Source organism: Capricornis sumatraensis, chromosome 23 (genome assembly GCF_032405125.1).
Source record: "Capricornis sumatraensis isolate serow.1 chromosome 23, serow.2, whole genome shotgun sequence".
Lineage (NCBI taxonomy): Eukaryota > Metazoa > Chordata > Mammalia > Artiodactyla > Bovidae > Capricornis > Capricornis sumatraensis.
In genome coordinates, this window is record NC_091091.1 from 51,727,071 (window position 1) to 51,740,832 (window position 13,762).

Consider the following 13,762-nt stretch of genomic DNA (forward strand, 5'->3'; position numbering starts at 1 on the left):
CAAAGTAATGTCTCTGCTTTTTAATATGCTATGTAGGGTGGTCATAACTTTCCTTCCCAGGAGTAAGTGTCTTAATTTCATGGCTGCAGTCACCATCTGCAGTGATTTTGGAGCCCAGAAAAATAAAGTCAGCCACTGTTTCCACCATTTCCCTATCTATTTGCCATGAAGTGATGGGACCAGATGCCATGATCTTAGTTTTCTGAATGTTGAGCTTTAAGCCAACTTTTTTACTCTCTTCTTTCACTTTCATCAAGAGGCTTTTTAGTTCTTCTTCACTTTCTGCCATAAGGGTGGTGTCATCTGCATATCTGAGGTTATTGATATTTCTCCCGGCAATCTTGATTCCGGGAGCTTGTACTTCCTCCAGCCCAAGAGGAAGGACTTAGAGACATGGATGATGGGGTTCCCCAACTAAAGCCCCTCCCAAGGAACACCCCAGAGTCAAGCTCATATTTGACAAGCCCCACTCACAAACAGCCATCTGGTCTATTGTTCCTGTCACCAGAAGACAAACATCACCTGACAACTCAGAAAGCCGAAAGCAACAGGAAGAAGGACCCAAAGCACAGCAACTGAGCAGGACACAGCACTCACATCCCCAGTCTCCCGAGAAGATGGCGCACGAAGAGACCCTTCTGTTCTCCAGAAAGAAACATCTGTACAAGAAGAAAGGGCTCCTGGAAATGAACACTGTGGTAGCAGAAATGAAAGCCTCAAGTACCACAGAAGCAGAGCAGTAAAGATGGGAAACAAGAGGACGTGTGAGCTTTCACGGTCCGGGCTCGACCTCTGACAGCCTAAATTAGGGACTTAGAAAGAGCTAAGAGCAGACCGGTAGGGAGTTTGCTCAGGGATGAGTCATCAACAGAAACGACTGGTGAAGTGATGACATCATCTGCTAGGACTGAAGTACAGGACTCTCCAGATTGAGGCCCTCTCTCTGAATGTGGGACACAATAAACACAACAGATAAAAACCAAGGGACATGGAAGCACCACACTGTGAAACTTCAGATCCGAATTCTTCTTAAAGTTTTTAGTTTTTTTGGCCACGAAGCACAGCATATGGAATCTCAGTTCCCCAACCAGGGATTGAACCCACGCACCCTGCACTGGACACTTTTTTGGAGTCTTTTTTGTTTAATTAACTGTTTTTGACTGTGCTGGGTCTTCGTTGCTGCACGCGGGCTTTTCCTAGTTGCAGCGAACAGGGTCTACTCTCCGTTACAGTGTGCGGGATTCTCAGGGTGGTAGGTCCTCTTCTTGCTGAGAACAGCTCTAGGGTGCCTGGGCTTCAGTAGCTGCAGCGCTGGGGCTCAGGAGAGGCCCACGCGCTTTGTGGCTCCATGGCATGGGAGATCTTCCCAGACCAGGGATCAAACTCATGTCCCCGGCATTAGCAGGCGGATTCTTCACCACTGGGCCACCAGGGATGTCCCCAGAACATCTTAAAAACTTCCAGGGAGGGAAACACCCCCATTGCTTGTAAAGGATTAGAAATTAGAATGGCATGGATTTCTTCACAGCACCCCTAGGAGGGAGGAGAAAGGGAGCAGTGCCTTCAGAGTCCGAAGGAAGAGGCTTCAGACCTAGAATTCTATGCCCAGGCAAACTACAGATCAAGTGTGAGGGCAAAGTGAAAGTATTTTCAGCTTTGCAATGTCCTTTAAAGAATGACCTCCCAGACACCTCTTCTGGGCTTCACTAAAACTGCAGAGTGAATGCAAGGAGAACAAGGTTATATTACTGAGGAGGGCAACACAGGGAGAGAGAAGGGGCGCCTGGAGATGGAGGAAGACGCCAGACAGAAGGACCACCTGCCCAGACTGGAGCTAACTTCCCTTCCGGCCCACCCCAACTCACGGCGGCACGGCGGGCAGCGGTGGGAGCCGCAGGGCCAGGGGTGGAAGGATGATGTGCTTACAGAGCAGCCCGATGGCCCTTGTAGCAGAAAGCAGGCGCTTTCTAATCGTTGCAAGGCTGTAGGGGGAGACTTGCCCGAACCAGAATAATTCTCCAGAAATGCCTGCAGGCTAGAACTTGTTTCCTGGGTCAGAGAGGCGGGCGGGGGCGGGGCGGGGCGGGACTCGTGCTCCACTCACTGTTTATCTTGCACTTTGTACTTCACGTGTGTTGTACCCTGTGCATGTAGACACGTAACTGTGGACACACTCACACCAGGGTCGTCGTCCCTCCCCATCCGCCCTGACGCCTCGGCACCGCGCTCCACGGGCTCTGGAGGTGAAGGCGCTCGCTCGCGCATCGGAGGCAGAAAAGAGGCTCCTCCTCCGCCTCCTGGCCGCCGTTCCCACGTCTCCTGAGGACCAGGACACGACCCGAACAGGCCAGTCGGCCGCCCCGATTCTCCCTCGGTGGGGACGCTCGCCCACATCGCCGGCTCCGGTGGATAACACACCGACCCCTCCGCGCTGGCCCTCGTACTCCCGGGCGGCCCTCCGCCACCTTCCCGCGCGGTGGGCCAGACCCTGCGTCGCAACCCACCGGGCGCGCGCGCAGCGGAGCCAGGCCCACGCGGGGGGCGGGCCGGGCTGGAACTCCTTGCCCCACCTCGCCCCCCTCGCCCCGCCCCTCGCCCCGCCCCTCGCCCCCGCCCCTCGCCCCGCCCCTCGCCCCCGCCCCTCGCCCCGCCCCTCGCCCCCGCCCCTCGCCCCGCCCCTCGCCCCCGCCCCTCGCCCCGCCCCTCGCCCCCGCCCCTCGCCCCCGCCCCTCGCCCCCGCCCCTCGCCCCCGCCCCTCGCCCCGCCCCTCGCCCCCGCCCCTCGCCCCGCCCCTCGCCCCCGCCCCTCGCCCCGCCCCTCGCCCCGCCCCTCGCCCCCGCCCCTCGCCCCCGCCCCTCGCCCCCGCCCCTCGCCCCCGCCCCTCGCCCCGCCCCTCGCCCCCGCCCCTCGCCCCCGCCCCTCGCCCCCGCCCCTCGCCCCCGCCCCTCGCCCCTTTCACCTCCGGCCCCGCCCCTCGCCCCTTTCCTCCTCTGGCCCCGCCCCTCGCCCGTCCTCCTCCGGCTCTGCCACGCCCCTTGCCCCTCCCCGAATCCCCGCCCCTGCTCTGGTCTCTTCCCGGCTCTACGAACCTCCTAGCGGCGGGGGACTCTCCGGAACCGCCCGGGACGGCGGCGATGCAGTCGGGTGGTCGTCAGGCGGAAGCCCCGGGCCGGGGCCCGCGGGTGCTGGTGGTGGGCGGCGGCATCGCGGGGCTGGGGGCGGCGCAGAGGCTCTGCCACCACCCGGCCTTCTCACACCTTCGGGTTCTGGAGGCCACGGCCCGCGCCGGTGGCCGCATCCGCTCGGAGCACAGCTTCGGTAACAGCCTTTCCCGGAACCCCTTCCCGGAGCCCCGCCGGTGCCTCCGGAGCCCTGCTCCTGGCTCGGCCTACGTCCAGGGTTAGGCGTCCCGGAACCCTTATTTGGTCCCTTGAGCGAATGCTCGCTCCGCCCCCACGTAATTACCGAAGTTTACTGCTCCCCGAAACTCAGCTGCCCGCAGTGAGCAGGGTCGGCCGCTGCGGCGGAGGGGAACCCGTGACTACACAGTGGCCCTGGTTCTGACCGCCGCAGGTAGCCCCCCACACCACCACCCCCCGCCTCCAGGTTGCTCCTTGGTGCCTCTTCTGCCCCCAGGCCTTCCTCCAAGTATCCTTCCCAGGCAAGTGCAGGCCAGCACCCCCTCGAGGGGTGTTCCCCTAAGCCAGGTCTGACGGGTCCTGCAGCCAGAGCGTGTGGTCCTCTGGGACCTTGTGGGCCTCTGGCTGATTTTCAGAGCGTATCTGGGAAGGGCAGGGCCGCGGGTGGCAAGGGGAGGGACTCAGGGCAGGGAACCTCAAGGCGGCCTCTCCTACTGCTCCCAGGTGGCGTGGTGGAGGTGGGCGCCCACTGGATCCATGGGCCCTCCGAGGGCAACCCCGTCTTCCGGCTGGCTGCCAAATACGGGCTGCTCGGGGAGAAGGCCCTGTCCGAGGAGAACCAGCTGATCGAGACTGGGGGTCACGTGGGCCTGCCGTCTGTGTCTTATGCCAGCTCTGGGGTGAGTGTGAGCCTTGAGCTGGTGGCAGAGATGGCCAGGCTGTTCCACGGTCTCATCGACCAGACCAGGGAGTTCCTGCAGGCGGCTGAGACCACCCCACCCAGTGTTGGGGAGTACCTCAAGGAGAAGATCCGCCAGCGCATGGCCAGCTGGACGGAGGATGAGGAGACCAAGAAGCTCAAACTGGCCATCCTGAAGAACTTGTTCAATGTGGAGTGCTGTGTGAGCGGCACCCACAGCATGGACCTGGTGGCCCTCGCGCCTTTCGGGGAGTACACTGTGCTGCCGGGGCTGGACTGCACCTTTCCTGAGTATGTGCCTGCCCCTCCCACCCAGACAGGCCCCTCTGTGCACCCTGGGGGTCCCTACCTGTACCTCAGGCCAAGCTTTGGGAGGCAGGGGATGGGTGAGAGGGACAGGGCTCTGTGTCTTCCTGTGTTAGGGAGATTGGGCATTTATTTCCATAGTTTTGATCACTTATGAAAAAGAAAAGAATTCTTCTCAAGAAAAAGGGATTAAAAGAAGGAAATGCATCTTGTAATGCCTTGCTTCCCCCCAGGTTTAGGAGGCCTCCTGCCTGTAAGCACTGTGGGGGCTTGGACCTCAGAGATGGGCAGACAGGCCTGCTCTGTGTTGGGGTGGCTGTCCCCTCACGGGGCCCTCACGAGACCCTCCAGGACTGCCCTGTACAGGGAGGGCGCTATGACGGGGAAGATGCCCAGAATGGGAGCCCTGGGCCGGGTGAGGAGGGACCTGCTCGCCACGAAAACCTGGGGAGCTCTGCTCCTGTAATCCTCCCGTGAGACCCCCTCCCTTCCTGCCCTCCTCCCTGGCTGAGCTGGGACCAGAGCCCCCTGCAGCTCCCTGGTCTGGCGCCTGGTCCTGACCACGGGACACCTCTGTTTCCCCCAGGGGCTACCAAGGACTCACAGACTGCATCATGGCCTCCTTGCCCAAGGACGTGATGGTTTTTGACAAACCCGTGAAGACCATTCACTGGAATGGGTCCTTCCAGGAAGCTTCTGCTCCTGGGGAGACTTTTCCTGTGCTGGTGGAATGTGAGGATGGAGACTGCTTCCCAGCCCATCACGTGGTCGTCACCGTGCCCTTAGGTAAAGCCTGCTGTTCTGGTCGGTTACTCCAGTTCCCATTCAGGTGCCCGGGCCTCTGGCTTTCTCCAGCCTCATTCACTCCGGGGCACTGGTTGGCTGCTGAGCTCACGTTTTCATTCTGAGTTTGGGATAGAGCTACTCCACTGTGCTTTGTAGCAACTGTTCGCTTTGAAGTGAGGTTTCACAGGAAGAGAAAGGTCCGGGGGTGGGGTGGGGTGGGGGGTGTGGGGGGGTTGCTGCTCCTTTGGGAGGGTTGGGACGGCCTCCTGAGGCTCACCACACTGCTTTCTTAGTGAGGTGGAGAGGGCGGAGAGCCAGGTCTTTCGTTTCGGTCCCGGTGGTAACCGAGGAAGGAGCTGTGAGCATAATCCTGTTCAATCCCAGACCTGACGCTTTAGACCTAGCAGTAGGAGCTGGCAGTCCGGTAGATGGTGCAGATGACTGAGAGCAAGTTTGCCTGTTTATCTCATCTGCTTCTCTGGCAGCTTGGGAAATCTCTCCCACCCCCTATTTGACAGATGATAGCACAGAGAAGTCACTTAACTGCCCAAGTTCACAAAGCTAACGGGTGCCAGCATGGCTGGAAGGTGAAGGGCAGGAGTCTGGCCCGCCCCGCCCGCACCCCCGGGCCACGGCTTCTCCTGTCCCCTCGGGGAGGGCTGGGCATGGATTGGCTTGCTCAGCACTGGCTCCTTCTCCCACGGGGGACTCTGCTGCGCGTGATTAGCAGTGTTCTGCTTCTCCTCCCTTTCCAGGTCAGCACACAGGTCTGCCACAGGCTCTGCGCTTTTACAGGGACGGCCTGGCTCATGCACGGTTGTGGTGTGGGCGCTGAGCCCGCTGCAGTCCGTGGGTGCATCATTACGGCTGTGTCGTCACCGTCCACAGGGGGCCAGGCACCTGTCCCGTTTGTTCTTTATAGCTACACCGTATTTTCTCATGTGTAGGTACCATTAATTTGGAGAAGGAAATGGCAACCCACTCCAGTGTTCTTGCCTAGAGAATCCTGTGGACAGAGGAGCCTGGTGGGCTGCTGTCCATAGGGTCACACAGAGTCAGACACGACTGAAGCGACTTAGCATGCATGCCTGCATTAGAGAAGGAAATGGCAACCCACTCCAGTGTTCTTGCCTGGAGGATTCTCCAGGGGAGCCTGGTGGGCTGCCGTCTATGGGGTCACACAGAGTCGGACGCTGAAGCGACTTAGTAGCAGCAGCAGCAGCAGCAGGTGCCGCTAATTATACCGTTTTGAACTCTGATGTTGGAGAAGACTCTTGAGAGTCCCTTGGACTGCAAGGAGATCCAACCAGTCCATTCTGAAGGAGATCAACTCTGGGATTTCTTTGGAAGGAATGATGCTAAAGCTGAAGCTCCAGTACTTTGGCCACCTCATGTGAAGAAAAGACTCTGATGCTGGGAGGGATTGGGGGCAGGAGAAGAAGGGAACGACTGAGGATGAGATGGCTGGATGGCATCACTGACTTGATGGACGCGAGTCTGAGTGAACTCTGGGAGTTGGTGATGGACAGGGAGGCCTGGCGTGCTGTGATTCATGGGGTCACAAAGAGTCGGACACGACTGAGTGACTGAACTGAGCTGAAAGTTACTTTTCACGTGTCCTGTTGCACACAGCGTTGTACACATGTGTGTTTGGGTACATGTGTGTGGGACCAAGGCCAGTCCTGCAGGACCTGGTGTGCTGAAGCTCTGCAGCGAGAGGCTGGCTGGGGAGGTGCACCCCACCGCCCGCAGTGGTCACGGCCGACCTTGTTCCCTGTCAGATGATTGGTCTTTTTCTCGTGAACTAGCGAGGTTGGCTTGTGCTGAGAATGTTTCCTCTCCTTGTGGTCTGACTTCGGGCTAAATGCTGATCAGTTTCCCCGTGGCTTCTGGATGAAGCCTGTGTATTTCACTGTTCCTGCAAACTAACCCTGGGCAGCCTGAGAAGCAGCAGGCTCAGGCCTGTCCCGCAGAGCGGTCCGGGGCTGGGCCACCTCATCCTGCGTGGCCAGGCATTCTCGGGGCCTGCCTGTCCCTCCACTGAGCGCTGGCTGTTGGGGCCCCGGCCTGCAGGGCGCCTGCGTGGCTCCCCGACGCCTGTCTCTGACTCCTCTGACGGGCTCAGGGCCCATTCCTGTGGCTGTCGATTCCCATTTAAGAGACTGACATGGCGTAAGGTGTCCAATTTTGAATTTCAGGTTTTTTAAAGAAACATCTGGACACTTTCTTTGAGCCACCACTGCCCACTGAGAAGGTGGAAGCGATCAGGAAAATAGGCTTTGGGACCAACAACAAAATCTTCCTGGAGTTTAAGGAGCCCTTCTGGGAGCCGGACTGCCAGCACATCCAGGTGGTGTGGGAGGACACGTCGCCCCTGGAGGACGCCGCCCCCGCGCTGCACGACGCCTGGTTCAAGAAGCTTATTGGCTTTTGGGTCCTGCCTCCCTTCCAGTACGTGTTCTTTCCAGGTTTCTCTGAGGAGGCCTGGGTGTGAGCTCTCCGGGGTTCTGGCACTGTGTTGATTCTCCTCGAGGCATTTCTGGAGGGTTTAAATGCGGGGGGATGCCAGGGGCACCCTAAAGTGGTGAGACAGACCCCCTGAGCCCACTCCCTGCAGGGACAGACAGAGGCCCACCGTGTGCAGCTCGTCGGCATCTCCTGGGACCTGGAATGTGCAGTGAATACTTGCAGTTGTTTTCCTCCTAAGAGACACTCTCTGCTCATTTATGAGACGTGTTCGCTGAGGACCCAGGGGTGCTCACCCCAGCGGCCAAGCCAGGGTCCACATGGTACGCCCGGTTCCCTCCGGCCCATCGTGTGGGTTTTTTTTTTTTTTTTTTTTTCCATGCAGGGTTTTATAAAGAGGAGTAGAAGGGTCAGGACTTGATACAGAGTCCCCGACTGTGCTAGGGACAGCTGTCCCCGCCAGTCTTCGACGGTGGAGACAGCAGGAGCCATCTTGGTGGCCTGAGAGTTCTGACCTTGCAGACCCCGTGTTAAGGGGCCCGGGGCTTTGAGCCCACACTGGTGCAGCCGCTGGCCACAGCACAGCCGGTCTGGGTGTGGCGGGCCTGGTCCAGCTCCGCTTCTCTCCAGCAGGGCCAGCCACGTGCTCTGTGGCTTCATCGCGGGGCTCGAGTCTGAGTTCATGGAGACACTGTCGGACGAGGATGTGCTCAGGTCTCTGACGAAGGTGCTCCGCAGGGTGACAGGTACTGACCGCAGGGGCCTCGCTGCTGCCTCCCACCCGAGTGGCTGGTCTGTGACAGGGACCAAACCTCCCCCGGAGAGGAACTGGGTTCGGCCCTGGGTCTCTGGGGACAGTCCTTCCCATGTCAGCTGGCACTGAGGGTTCTCCTTTCTGGGAGACTGAAATGGCTTTGCAAGCACTTCCCACTTCTCTTTTCTAAAAATCTGCCACCAAGATGGACGTGAATGTCCGCAATCAGAGCTTTACAGGCAAGATGCCGAGGCTCGGAAAGGCAGCGGGGCGTGTCAGGACGCTGCTTCAGGGGCCTCCTGAGGGGAGCCCTTCGCTCGCACCCCCTGGGCGTGGCTCCCCAGCAGTGGTCTCACTGTCAACTGCTTGGTCTTAACGGTGGGAGGCTCCTTGTGGATGGGTGGGCGGGCTGCTGGCTAACGTGAGCGTCTCTTGGCCCAGGGAACCCCCGGCTCCCCGCACCCAGGAGTGTGCTGCGGTCCTGCTGGCATAGCGCCCCGTACACCCAGGGCTCCTACAGCTACGTGGCTGTGGGCAGCTCTGGGGACGACATGGACCGGCTGGCCCAGCCCCTCCCTTCAGACGGCAAGGGGGCGCAGGTAGGAGGAAGCCACTGGGCGAGGGCACCGGGGTCCCACAGAGGGCCTGGGGACAGGACAGGCCCCGCGAAGCCTGGGGCTGCTGCTGCAGTCAGCGGGCCAGGACCCTGCGACTCAAAGTCTACTTTCTTTTTGAAACGTGTTATTTTAATCAGAATTCTACATACCTGTGGCTTGAAATGTCAGAGCATTCTATAGAGATGGCTAACAGAATAAAAACAAAATATAGCCTTCTGGTGGGGGCACGCTGCTGACCCTTCCCAGGCTGTGCTTCAGGCTGGTTCTGATTGCTAAATACCACACTAAGCTGCTGCCTTGTTAGAGCAGTTTTTTAGAATCGGAGTTTAGTTGCTTCACGATGTTGTGTTAGTTTCAAGCGTCCAGCGAAGTGATTCAGCCGTGTGCACGCATGTACCCTCCCTCAGACTCCTTCCCATTATGGTTCTGCTGCTGTTTACAAAGGGGCCTCCCTGGTGGCTCAGTGGTAAAGAACCTGCCTGCAGTGCAGGAGACGCGGGTCCAGTCCCTGGGTCAGGAAGATCCCCCGGACAAGGACATAGCTACGCACTCCAGTACTCCTGCCTGGAGAATCCCATGGACAGAGGAGCCTGGTGGGTTACAGTCCATGGGGTCACAAAGAGTCAGACAGAAACGAGTGACTAACGCTTTCAGTTTTTACAAAGCACTAAATTGTGGAAAACTTTCAACGCCATAAAGGTTGGCGGAACCTTTGGGTTCCTGTCTCCAGCTTCACACCTGTCTGCCCCTGGCGTCTCCCTGCTCTCCTAACTCCCTTGCTGGTGAGCACGTCCCACAGGCAAGGCTTTATTTGCAGGTGTTCCAGGGTGCATCTCTAAAGACCGAGGTCATGTCTTAAAACGCCCAGCTACAGCACTGTCATCACCCTCAGCATTCACGTGCCACCCAGCACTCCCTGTTCAGTTCCACGTGCCTCCCCCTCCCACGGCCGCCTGATGCAGAGAGCTGGCTCACTGGGAAAGACCCTGATGCTGGGAGGGATTGGGGGCAGGAGAAGGGGCCGACAGGATGGGATGGCTGGATGGCATCCCCAACTCGATGGACATGGGTTTGGGTGGACTCCGGGAGTTGGTGATGGACAGGGAGGCCTGGCGTGCTGTGGTTCATGGGGTTGCAAAGAATCGGACACGACTGAGCGACTGAACTGACTGACTCCGTCCCGTGCCTCACAGCATGTGGGATCTTAGTTCCCAGACCAGGAATGGAACCCGGGCCCCCTGCATTGGAGGCACAGTCTTAACCACTCTACCGCCAGGGAAGTCCTTCTAGGTGCTTCTTGATGCTTCACTTTCAGGAATTGCTGATTGGATTCTGGCCACAGCACATAAAGTTCTCTCTTGCTTCTGCGCCTCTGCGCACCCAGCCCTCAGGCCTCTCCCCACCCTCCCAGGCATGATGACGTGGTTTTGTTATGAGCTGTCTGCACACACCTTGTTCACTGTGGGCACTGTCCACACCTGAGCTGCAAGGGTGCCTTCTTTTTCGTGGTGGAAGCAACCACTTCCCTGGGCTGCTAAATTCTGTAGGTGGGCATGGTGGGGCGGCTGTTTCTGCCCACGATGTCCAGGGCCTCAGCTGGGGGTGACTCAGGGCCGGGTTGGGTCACGTGAGGCTGCTTCTCTCCCGCGCCTGCCCCGAGCACAGCTGGCATGTTGGCCGGAGGGCCTGCCCGAGGCCTCGCCGAGCGGCTTGGGCTTCCTCACTGCGTGGCGGCCTTGGTGTGGTCATGCTGCCCTGTGGTTGTGCAGGGCATCCGCGAGGGCCTTCTGTGAGGGCAGCTGCCTCACTCCAGTGAAGCTTGGAGAAGAGGTCCCGCACTCAGGGCCTCAGAGCCCAGCCGTGCTGCCCTCCGGAGTGTATTCAGTCATCTGGGATTCTCCTGAACTATATCATCATGATTTTTTCCCCCTTTTTCTTTTTCTGGATTTCTAGCTGGATGGTGTACTTCTGAGCTGGCCCTAGAATTTTCTCATCTTTTCCCTGCTAATTTCCCTCTCTGGTGTTTTGCTCTGTGTTTTGGGCGATGTGCAGACTCTCTCCAGAACCGCCTGGTGGGTCTTCCGCCCTGAGACTGTGCTGGGTTCCGGGTGTGCTGGCTCCGAGGGGTCCTCACTGTTGCCCCTCCTTCCCGCGGCAGCGGCCGGGTGCCGGTCCTTGTTGCCCAACCGCATCAGGGCGCTGGGTTAAGGCAGCAGCAAGGCACCACGTTTGCCATCGCTTCTGCAGCCCAGGCGACAGGTGTGGGGCTGGCGGCCGAGGCCTGGCACCCAGCTGACCACCCCCTTCTTTCCAGCTCCAGGTGCTGTTCGCAGGGGAAGCCACACACCGGGCGTTTTACTCCACCACGCACGGGGCTCTGCTGTCTGGCTGGAGGGAGGCTGACCGGCTCGTGACGCTGTGGGATCCCCAGGCCCAGTGGCCCGAGCCCAGGCTCTGAGCTCCCAGTGCTGGGGTGCGGGAGGCTGGCCTACCCTGTCCTGTGACAGACGAGGTTCAGGCGGGCTTGGGATGTGGCCACCCGGGGTCAGCTCCCTCATTTCTCAAGCTGCTGGGTCCTGGTCAGGGCTGAGCCTGAGCTGAGCGCAGTCTTCCTGGAGGAGGGAGACGTGGGATGCTGCCGCTGCCGCTGTCGGTGGCACATAAAAGTGTGTAAAACAGCCTGTGTCGAGTCGTACTTACGCCTCCGAGTTGCAGCCTGGGCCGTCTGTTCTCGTCTTGCCCCGGCCCTGGTCACTGCAGGGCTCTGTGCCCCCAGCACGTGACCCGCCTCGGACACCTGGGACCCTGGCTGTGCTCCCCAGTCCCCGCGTTCTCACTGCAGTGGCGGCGGAGCGGGCAGGCCTCCCCGGTGTGAGTCCACAGACCCTTCACCAGGCACCGGCTGCCCTGTGGGCCAGGTGAGGGCCAGCAAGTGGGAGATGGGAGTTCACCGGGGATGGGGCACCCTGTTCTGATCTGCTGGCCCAAGGTTTTCTGGAGGAAGCGAACAGTGAGGCCTGAAGGGTACAGAGGAACAGGGTGCCCTGGGAAGTGTTGGCATAAATGTGGGGAGCCCTTGGGGGGCCTGGTGGTGTGCTCAGCTGCCCCCATCTCATTACACTGCATCCTCGAAGTGTCCCAGGGAAGCGGCTGCGTGGCCCCCATCTCACAGCCAAGGAAAGGTCAGAGGCCTCGGGTGGGGTTGGCAGTGGCGTCTCACAGCTGCCATAGCAGAGTGTGGGCATCTTTCCAGGACTGTCCCTGGAGGCCGTGCAGCTGGAGGCTGGCCTGCAGAGGGCAGCAGGGAGCTGCAGAGGCTGGGGCTCCACACAGCACGCATGGGGCCCCCTGGCCTGGTGCCCGCCTCGAGGTCAGTGGCTCCTGATCCTCCTGGGACCTCAGGCTGCATGGTGTGTCCTGCTTCGTGTGTGGGCCCTGGAGGAGTGTGTGCATGCCTCAAGAACTGCCACTGGGCTCCTTTCCAGCCCCAAGTGGCCAGACTCTCAGCCGTGCCCTTAGCCCAGCACCTTCTCAGCACCTTCTCGTCTTAGGTCAAACTGCCCTCTCGGGGATCTCTGCCCCCAAAGGTCTGTCTGTGTATCTGCTCCCTTGTGTCCCTGGAGCTGCTTTGCTTGGGGCACCTGCCAGTAAGACAGCTGAAGAGAAATCCCGGGATTTGGCAGGTTTTATTTTAGTTCTTTGGTCCTAGCGCTGTGGAAGGGCAGCGTTTGTCAGGCACACAGCTCTCTGTTGCCTCAGCTTTTGTGAGTCCGCGTGCAGGCCTGAGGCCGTCTGGGTGGGGAGGGCAGCTCAGTGAGGAAGGTCTGGGAGGTTGCGCAGGGGGCCCAGGTGGTCTCACTCAGCCACGGGAGGGCCTGTCTCAGCCCTAGGAACAGCTCGCCCTATTAGGCTTAGGGCCATCCAGATGACAGTACTGGTATCTTTGAGCTGAGAATCTGAGCATCTTTGGAGTTTTAGGAGCTTGTTTAAAGAATCCCATTAGCTTCACACTCTTACAACACAGCACAGTGAGCAGCAGCCCAGGCTTCTGATTTAAAGGTAAAATCTGGGGACTTCCCTGTGGCCTAGTGTTTAAGATTCTGGGTTTTCACCGCCATGGTCTGGGTTCAATCCTTGGTTACGAAATAGCTCCTGCAAGCCCTGCAGCACAGCAAAAAAAGAAAGAAAGAAAGAAAAAAGCTAAAATCTGACTATGCTTACACCGAATATTGCTGCAATGAAGAGAATTTCAGGCTTATTGTGTTCAAGAGATTTAATGTGGAAAACTCAGCAGCGGCCACAGGACTGGAAAAGGTCAGTGTTCATTCCAATCCCAAAGAAGGCAATGCCAAAGAATGCTCAAACTACTGCACAGTTGCACTCATCTCACATGCTAGTAAAGTAATGCTCAAAATTCTCCAAGCCAGGCTTCAGCAATACGTGAACTGTGAACTTCCTGACGTTCAAGCTGGTTTTAGAAAAGGCAGAGGAACCAGAGATCAAATTGCCAACATCCTCTTGATCATGGAAAAGCAAGAGAGTTCCAGAAAAACATCTATTTCTGCTTTATTGACTATGCCAAAGCCTTTGACTGTGTGGATCACAATAAACTGTGGAAAATTCTGAAAGAGATGGGAATACCAGACCACCTAACCTGCCTCTTGAGAAATCTGTATGCAGGTCAGGAAGCAACAGTTAGAACTGGACATGGAACAATAGACTGGTTCCAAATAGGAAAAGGAGTATGTCAAGGCTGTATATTGTCACCCTGCTT

At 58.7% G+C, this 13,762-nt stretch overlaps 1 protein-coding gene across 3 annotated transcripts; it reads left to right on the forward strand.

The window, feature by feature from the left end:
• Positions 1-3,125: 3,125 nt before the first annotated feature.
• On the forward strand, positions 3,126-11,627 carry PAOX (polyamine oxidase). 3 transcript variants are annotated; one of them, XM_068961486.1, is made up of 7 exons: positions 3,126-3,318; positions 3,864-4,350; positions 4,952-5,151; positions 7,350-7,608; positions 8,257-8,363; positions 8,813-8,970; positions 11,303-11,627. In XM_068961486.1, the coding sequence occupies exons 1-7, from the start codon at positions 3,135-3,137 to the stop codon at positions 11,444-11,446; spliced, it is 1,539 nt and encodes a 512-aa protein (XP_068817587.1). In that variant the 5' UTR covers positions 3,126-3,134; the 3' UTR covers positions 11,447-11,627. The 3 variants fall into 3 exon arrangements, with proteins under 3 accessions (XP_068817587.1, XP_068817586.1, XP_068817588.1); XM_068961485.1 differs by having other exon boundaries at positions 7,350-7,602; positions 8,251-8,363; XM_068961487.1 differs by lacking the exon at positions 8,813-8,970 and having other exon boundaries at positions 7,350-7,602; positions 8,251-8,363.
• The last annotated feature ends 2,135 nt before the right edge of the window (positions 11,628-13,762 follow it).

What these genes read in the sequence shown, in the direction of transcription:
- PAOX (XM_068961486.1), top strand. Translation starts at nt 3,135, where the DNA reads ATGCAGTCGGGTGGTCGTCAGGCGGAAGCCCCGGGCCGGGGCCCGCGG. An exon ending in CCGCTCGGAGCACAGCTTCG is followed by an intron (nt 3,319 to 3,863) that starts GTAACAGCCTTT and finishes TACTGCTCCCAG; the next exon opens with GTGGCGTGGTGGAGGTGGGC. An exon ending in GGTGCTCCGCAGGGTGACAG is followed by an intron (nt 8,364 to 8,812) that starts GTACTGACCGCA and finishes CTCTTGGCCCAG; the next exon opens with GGAACCCCCGGCTCCCCGCA.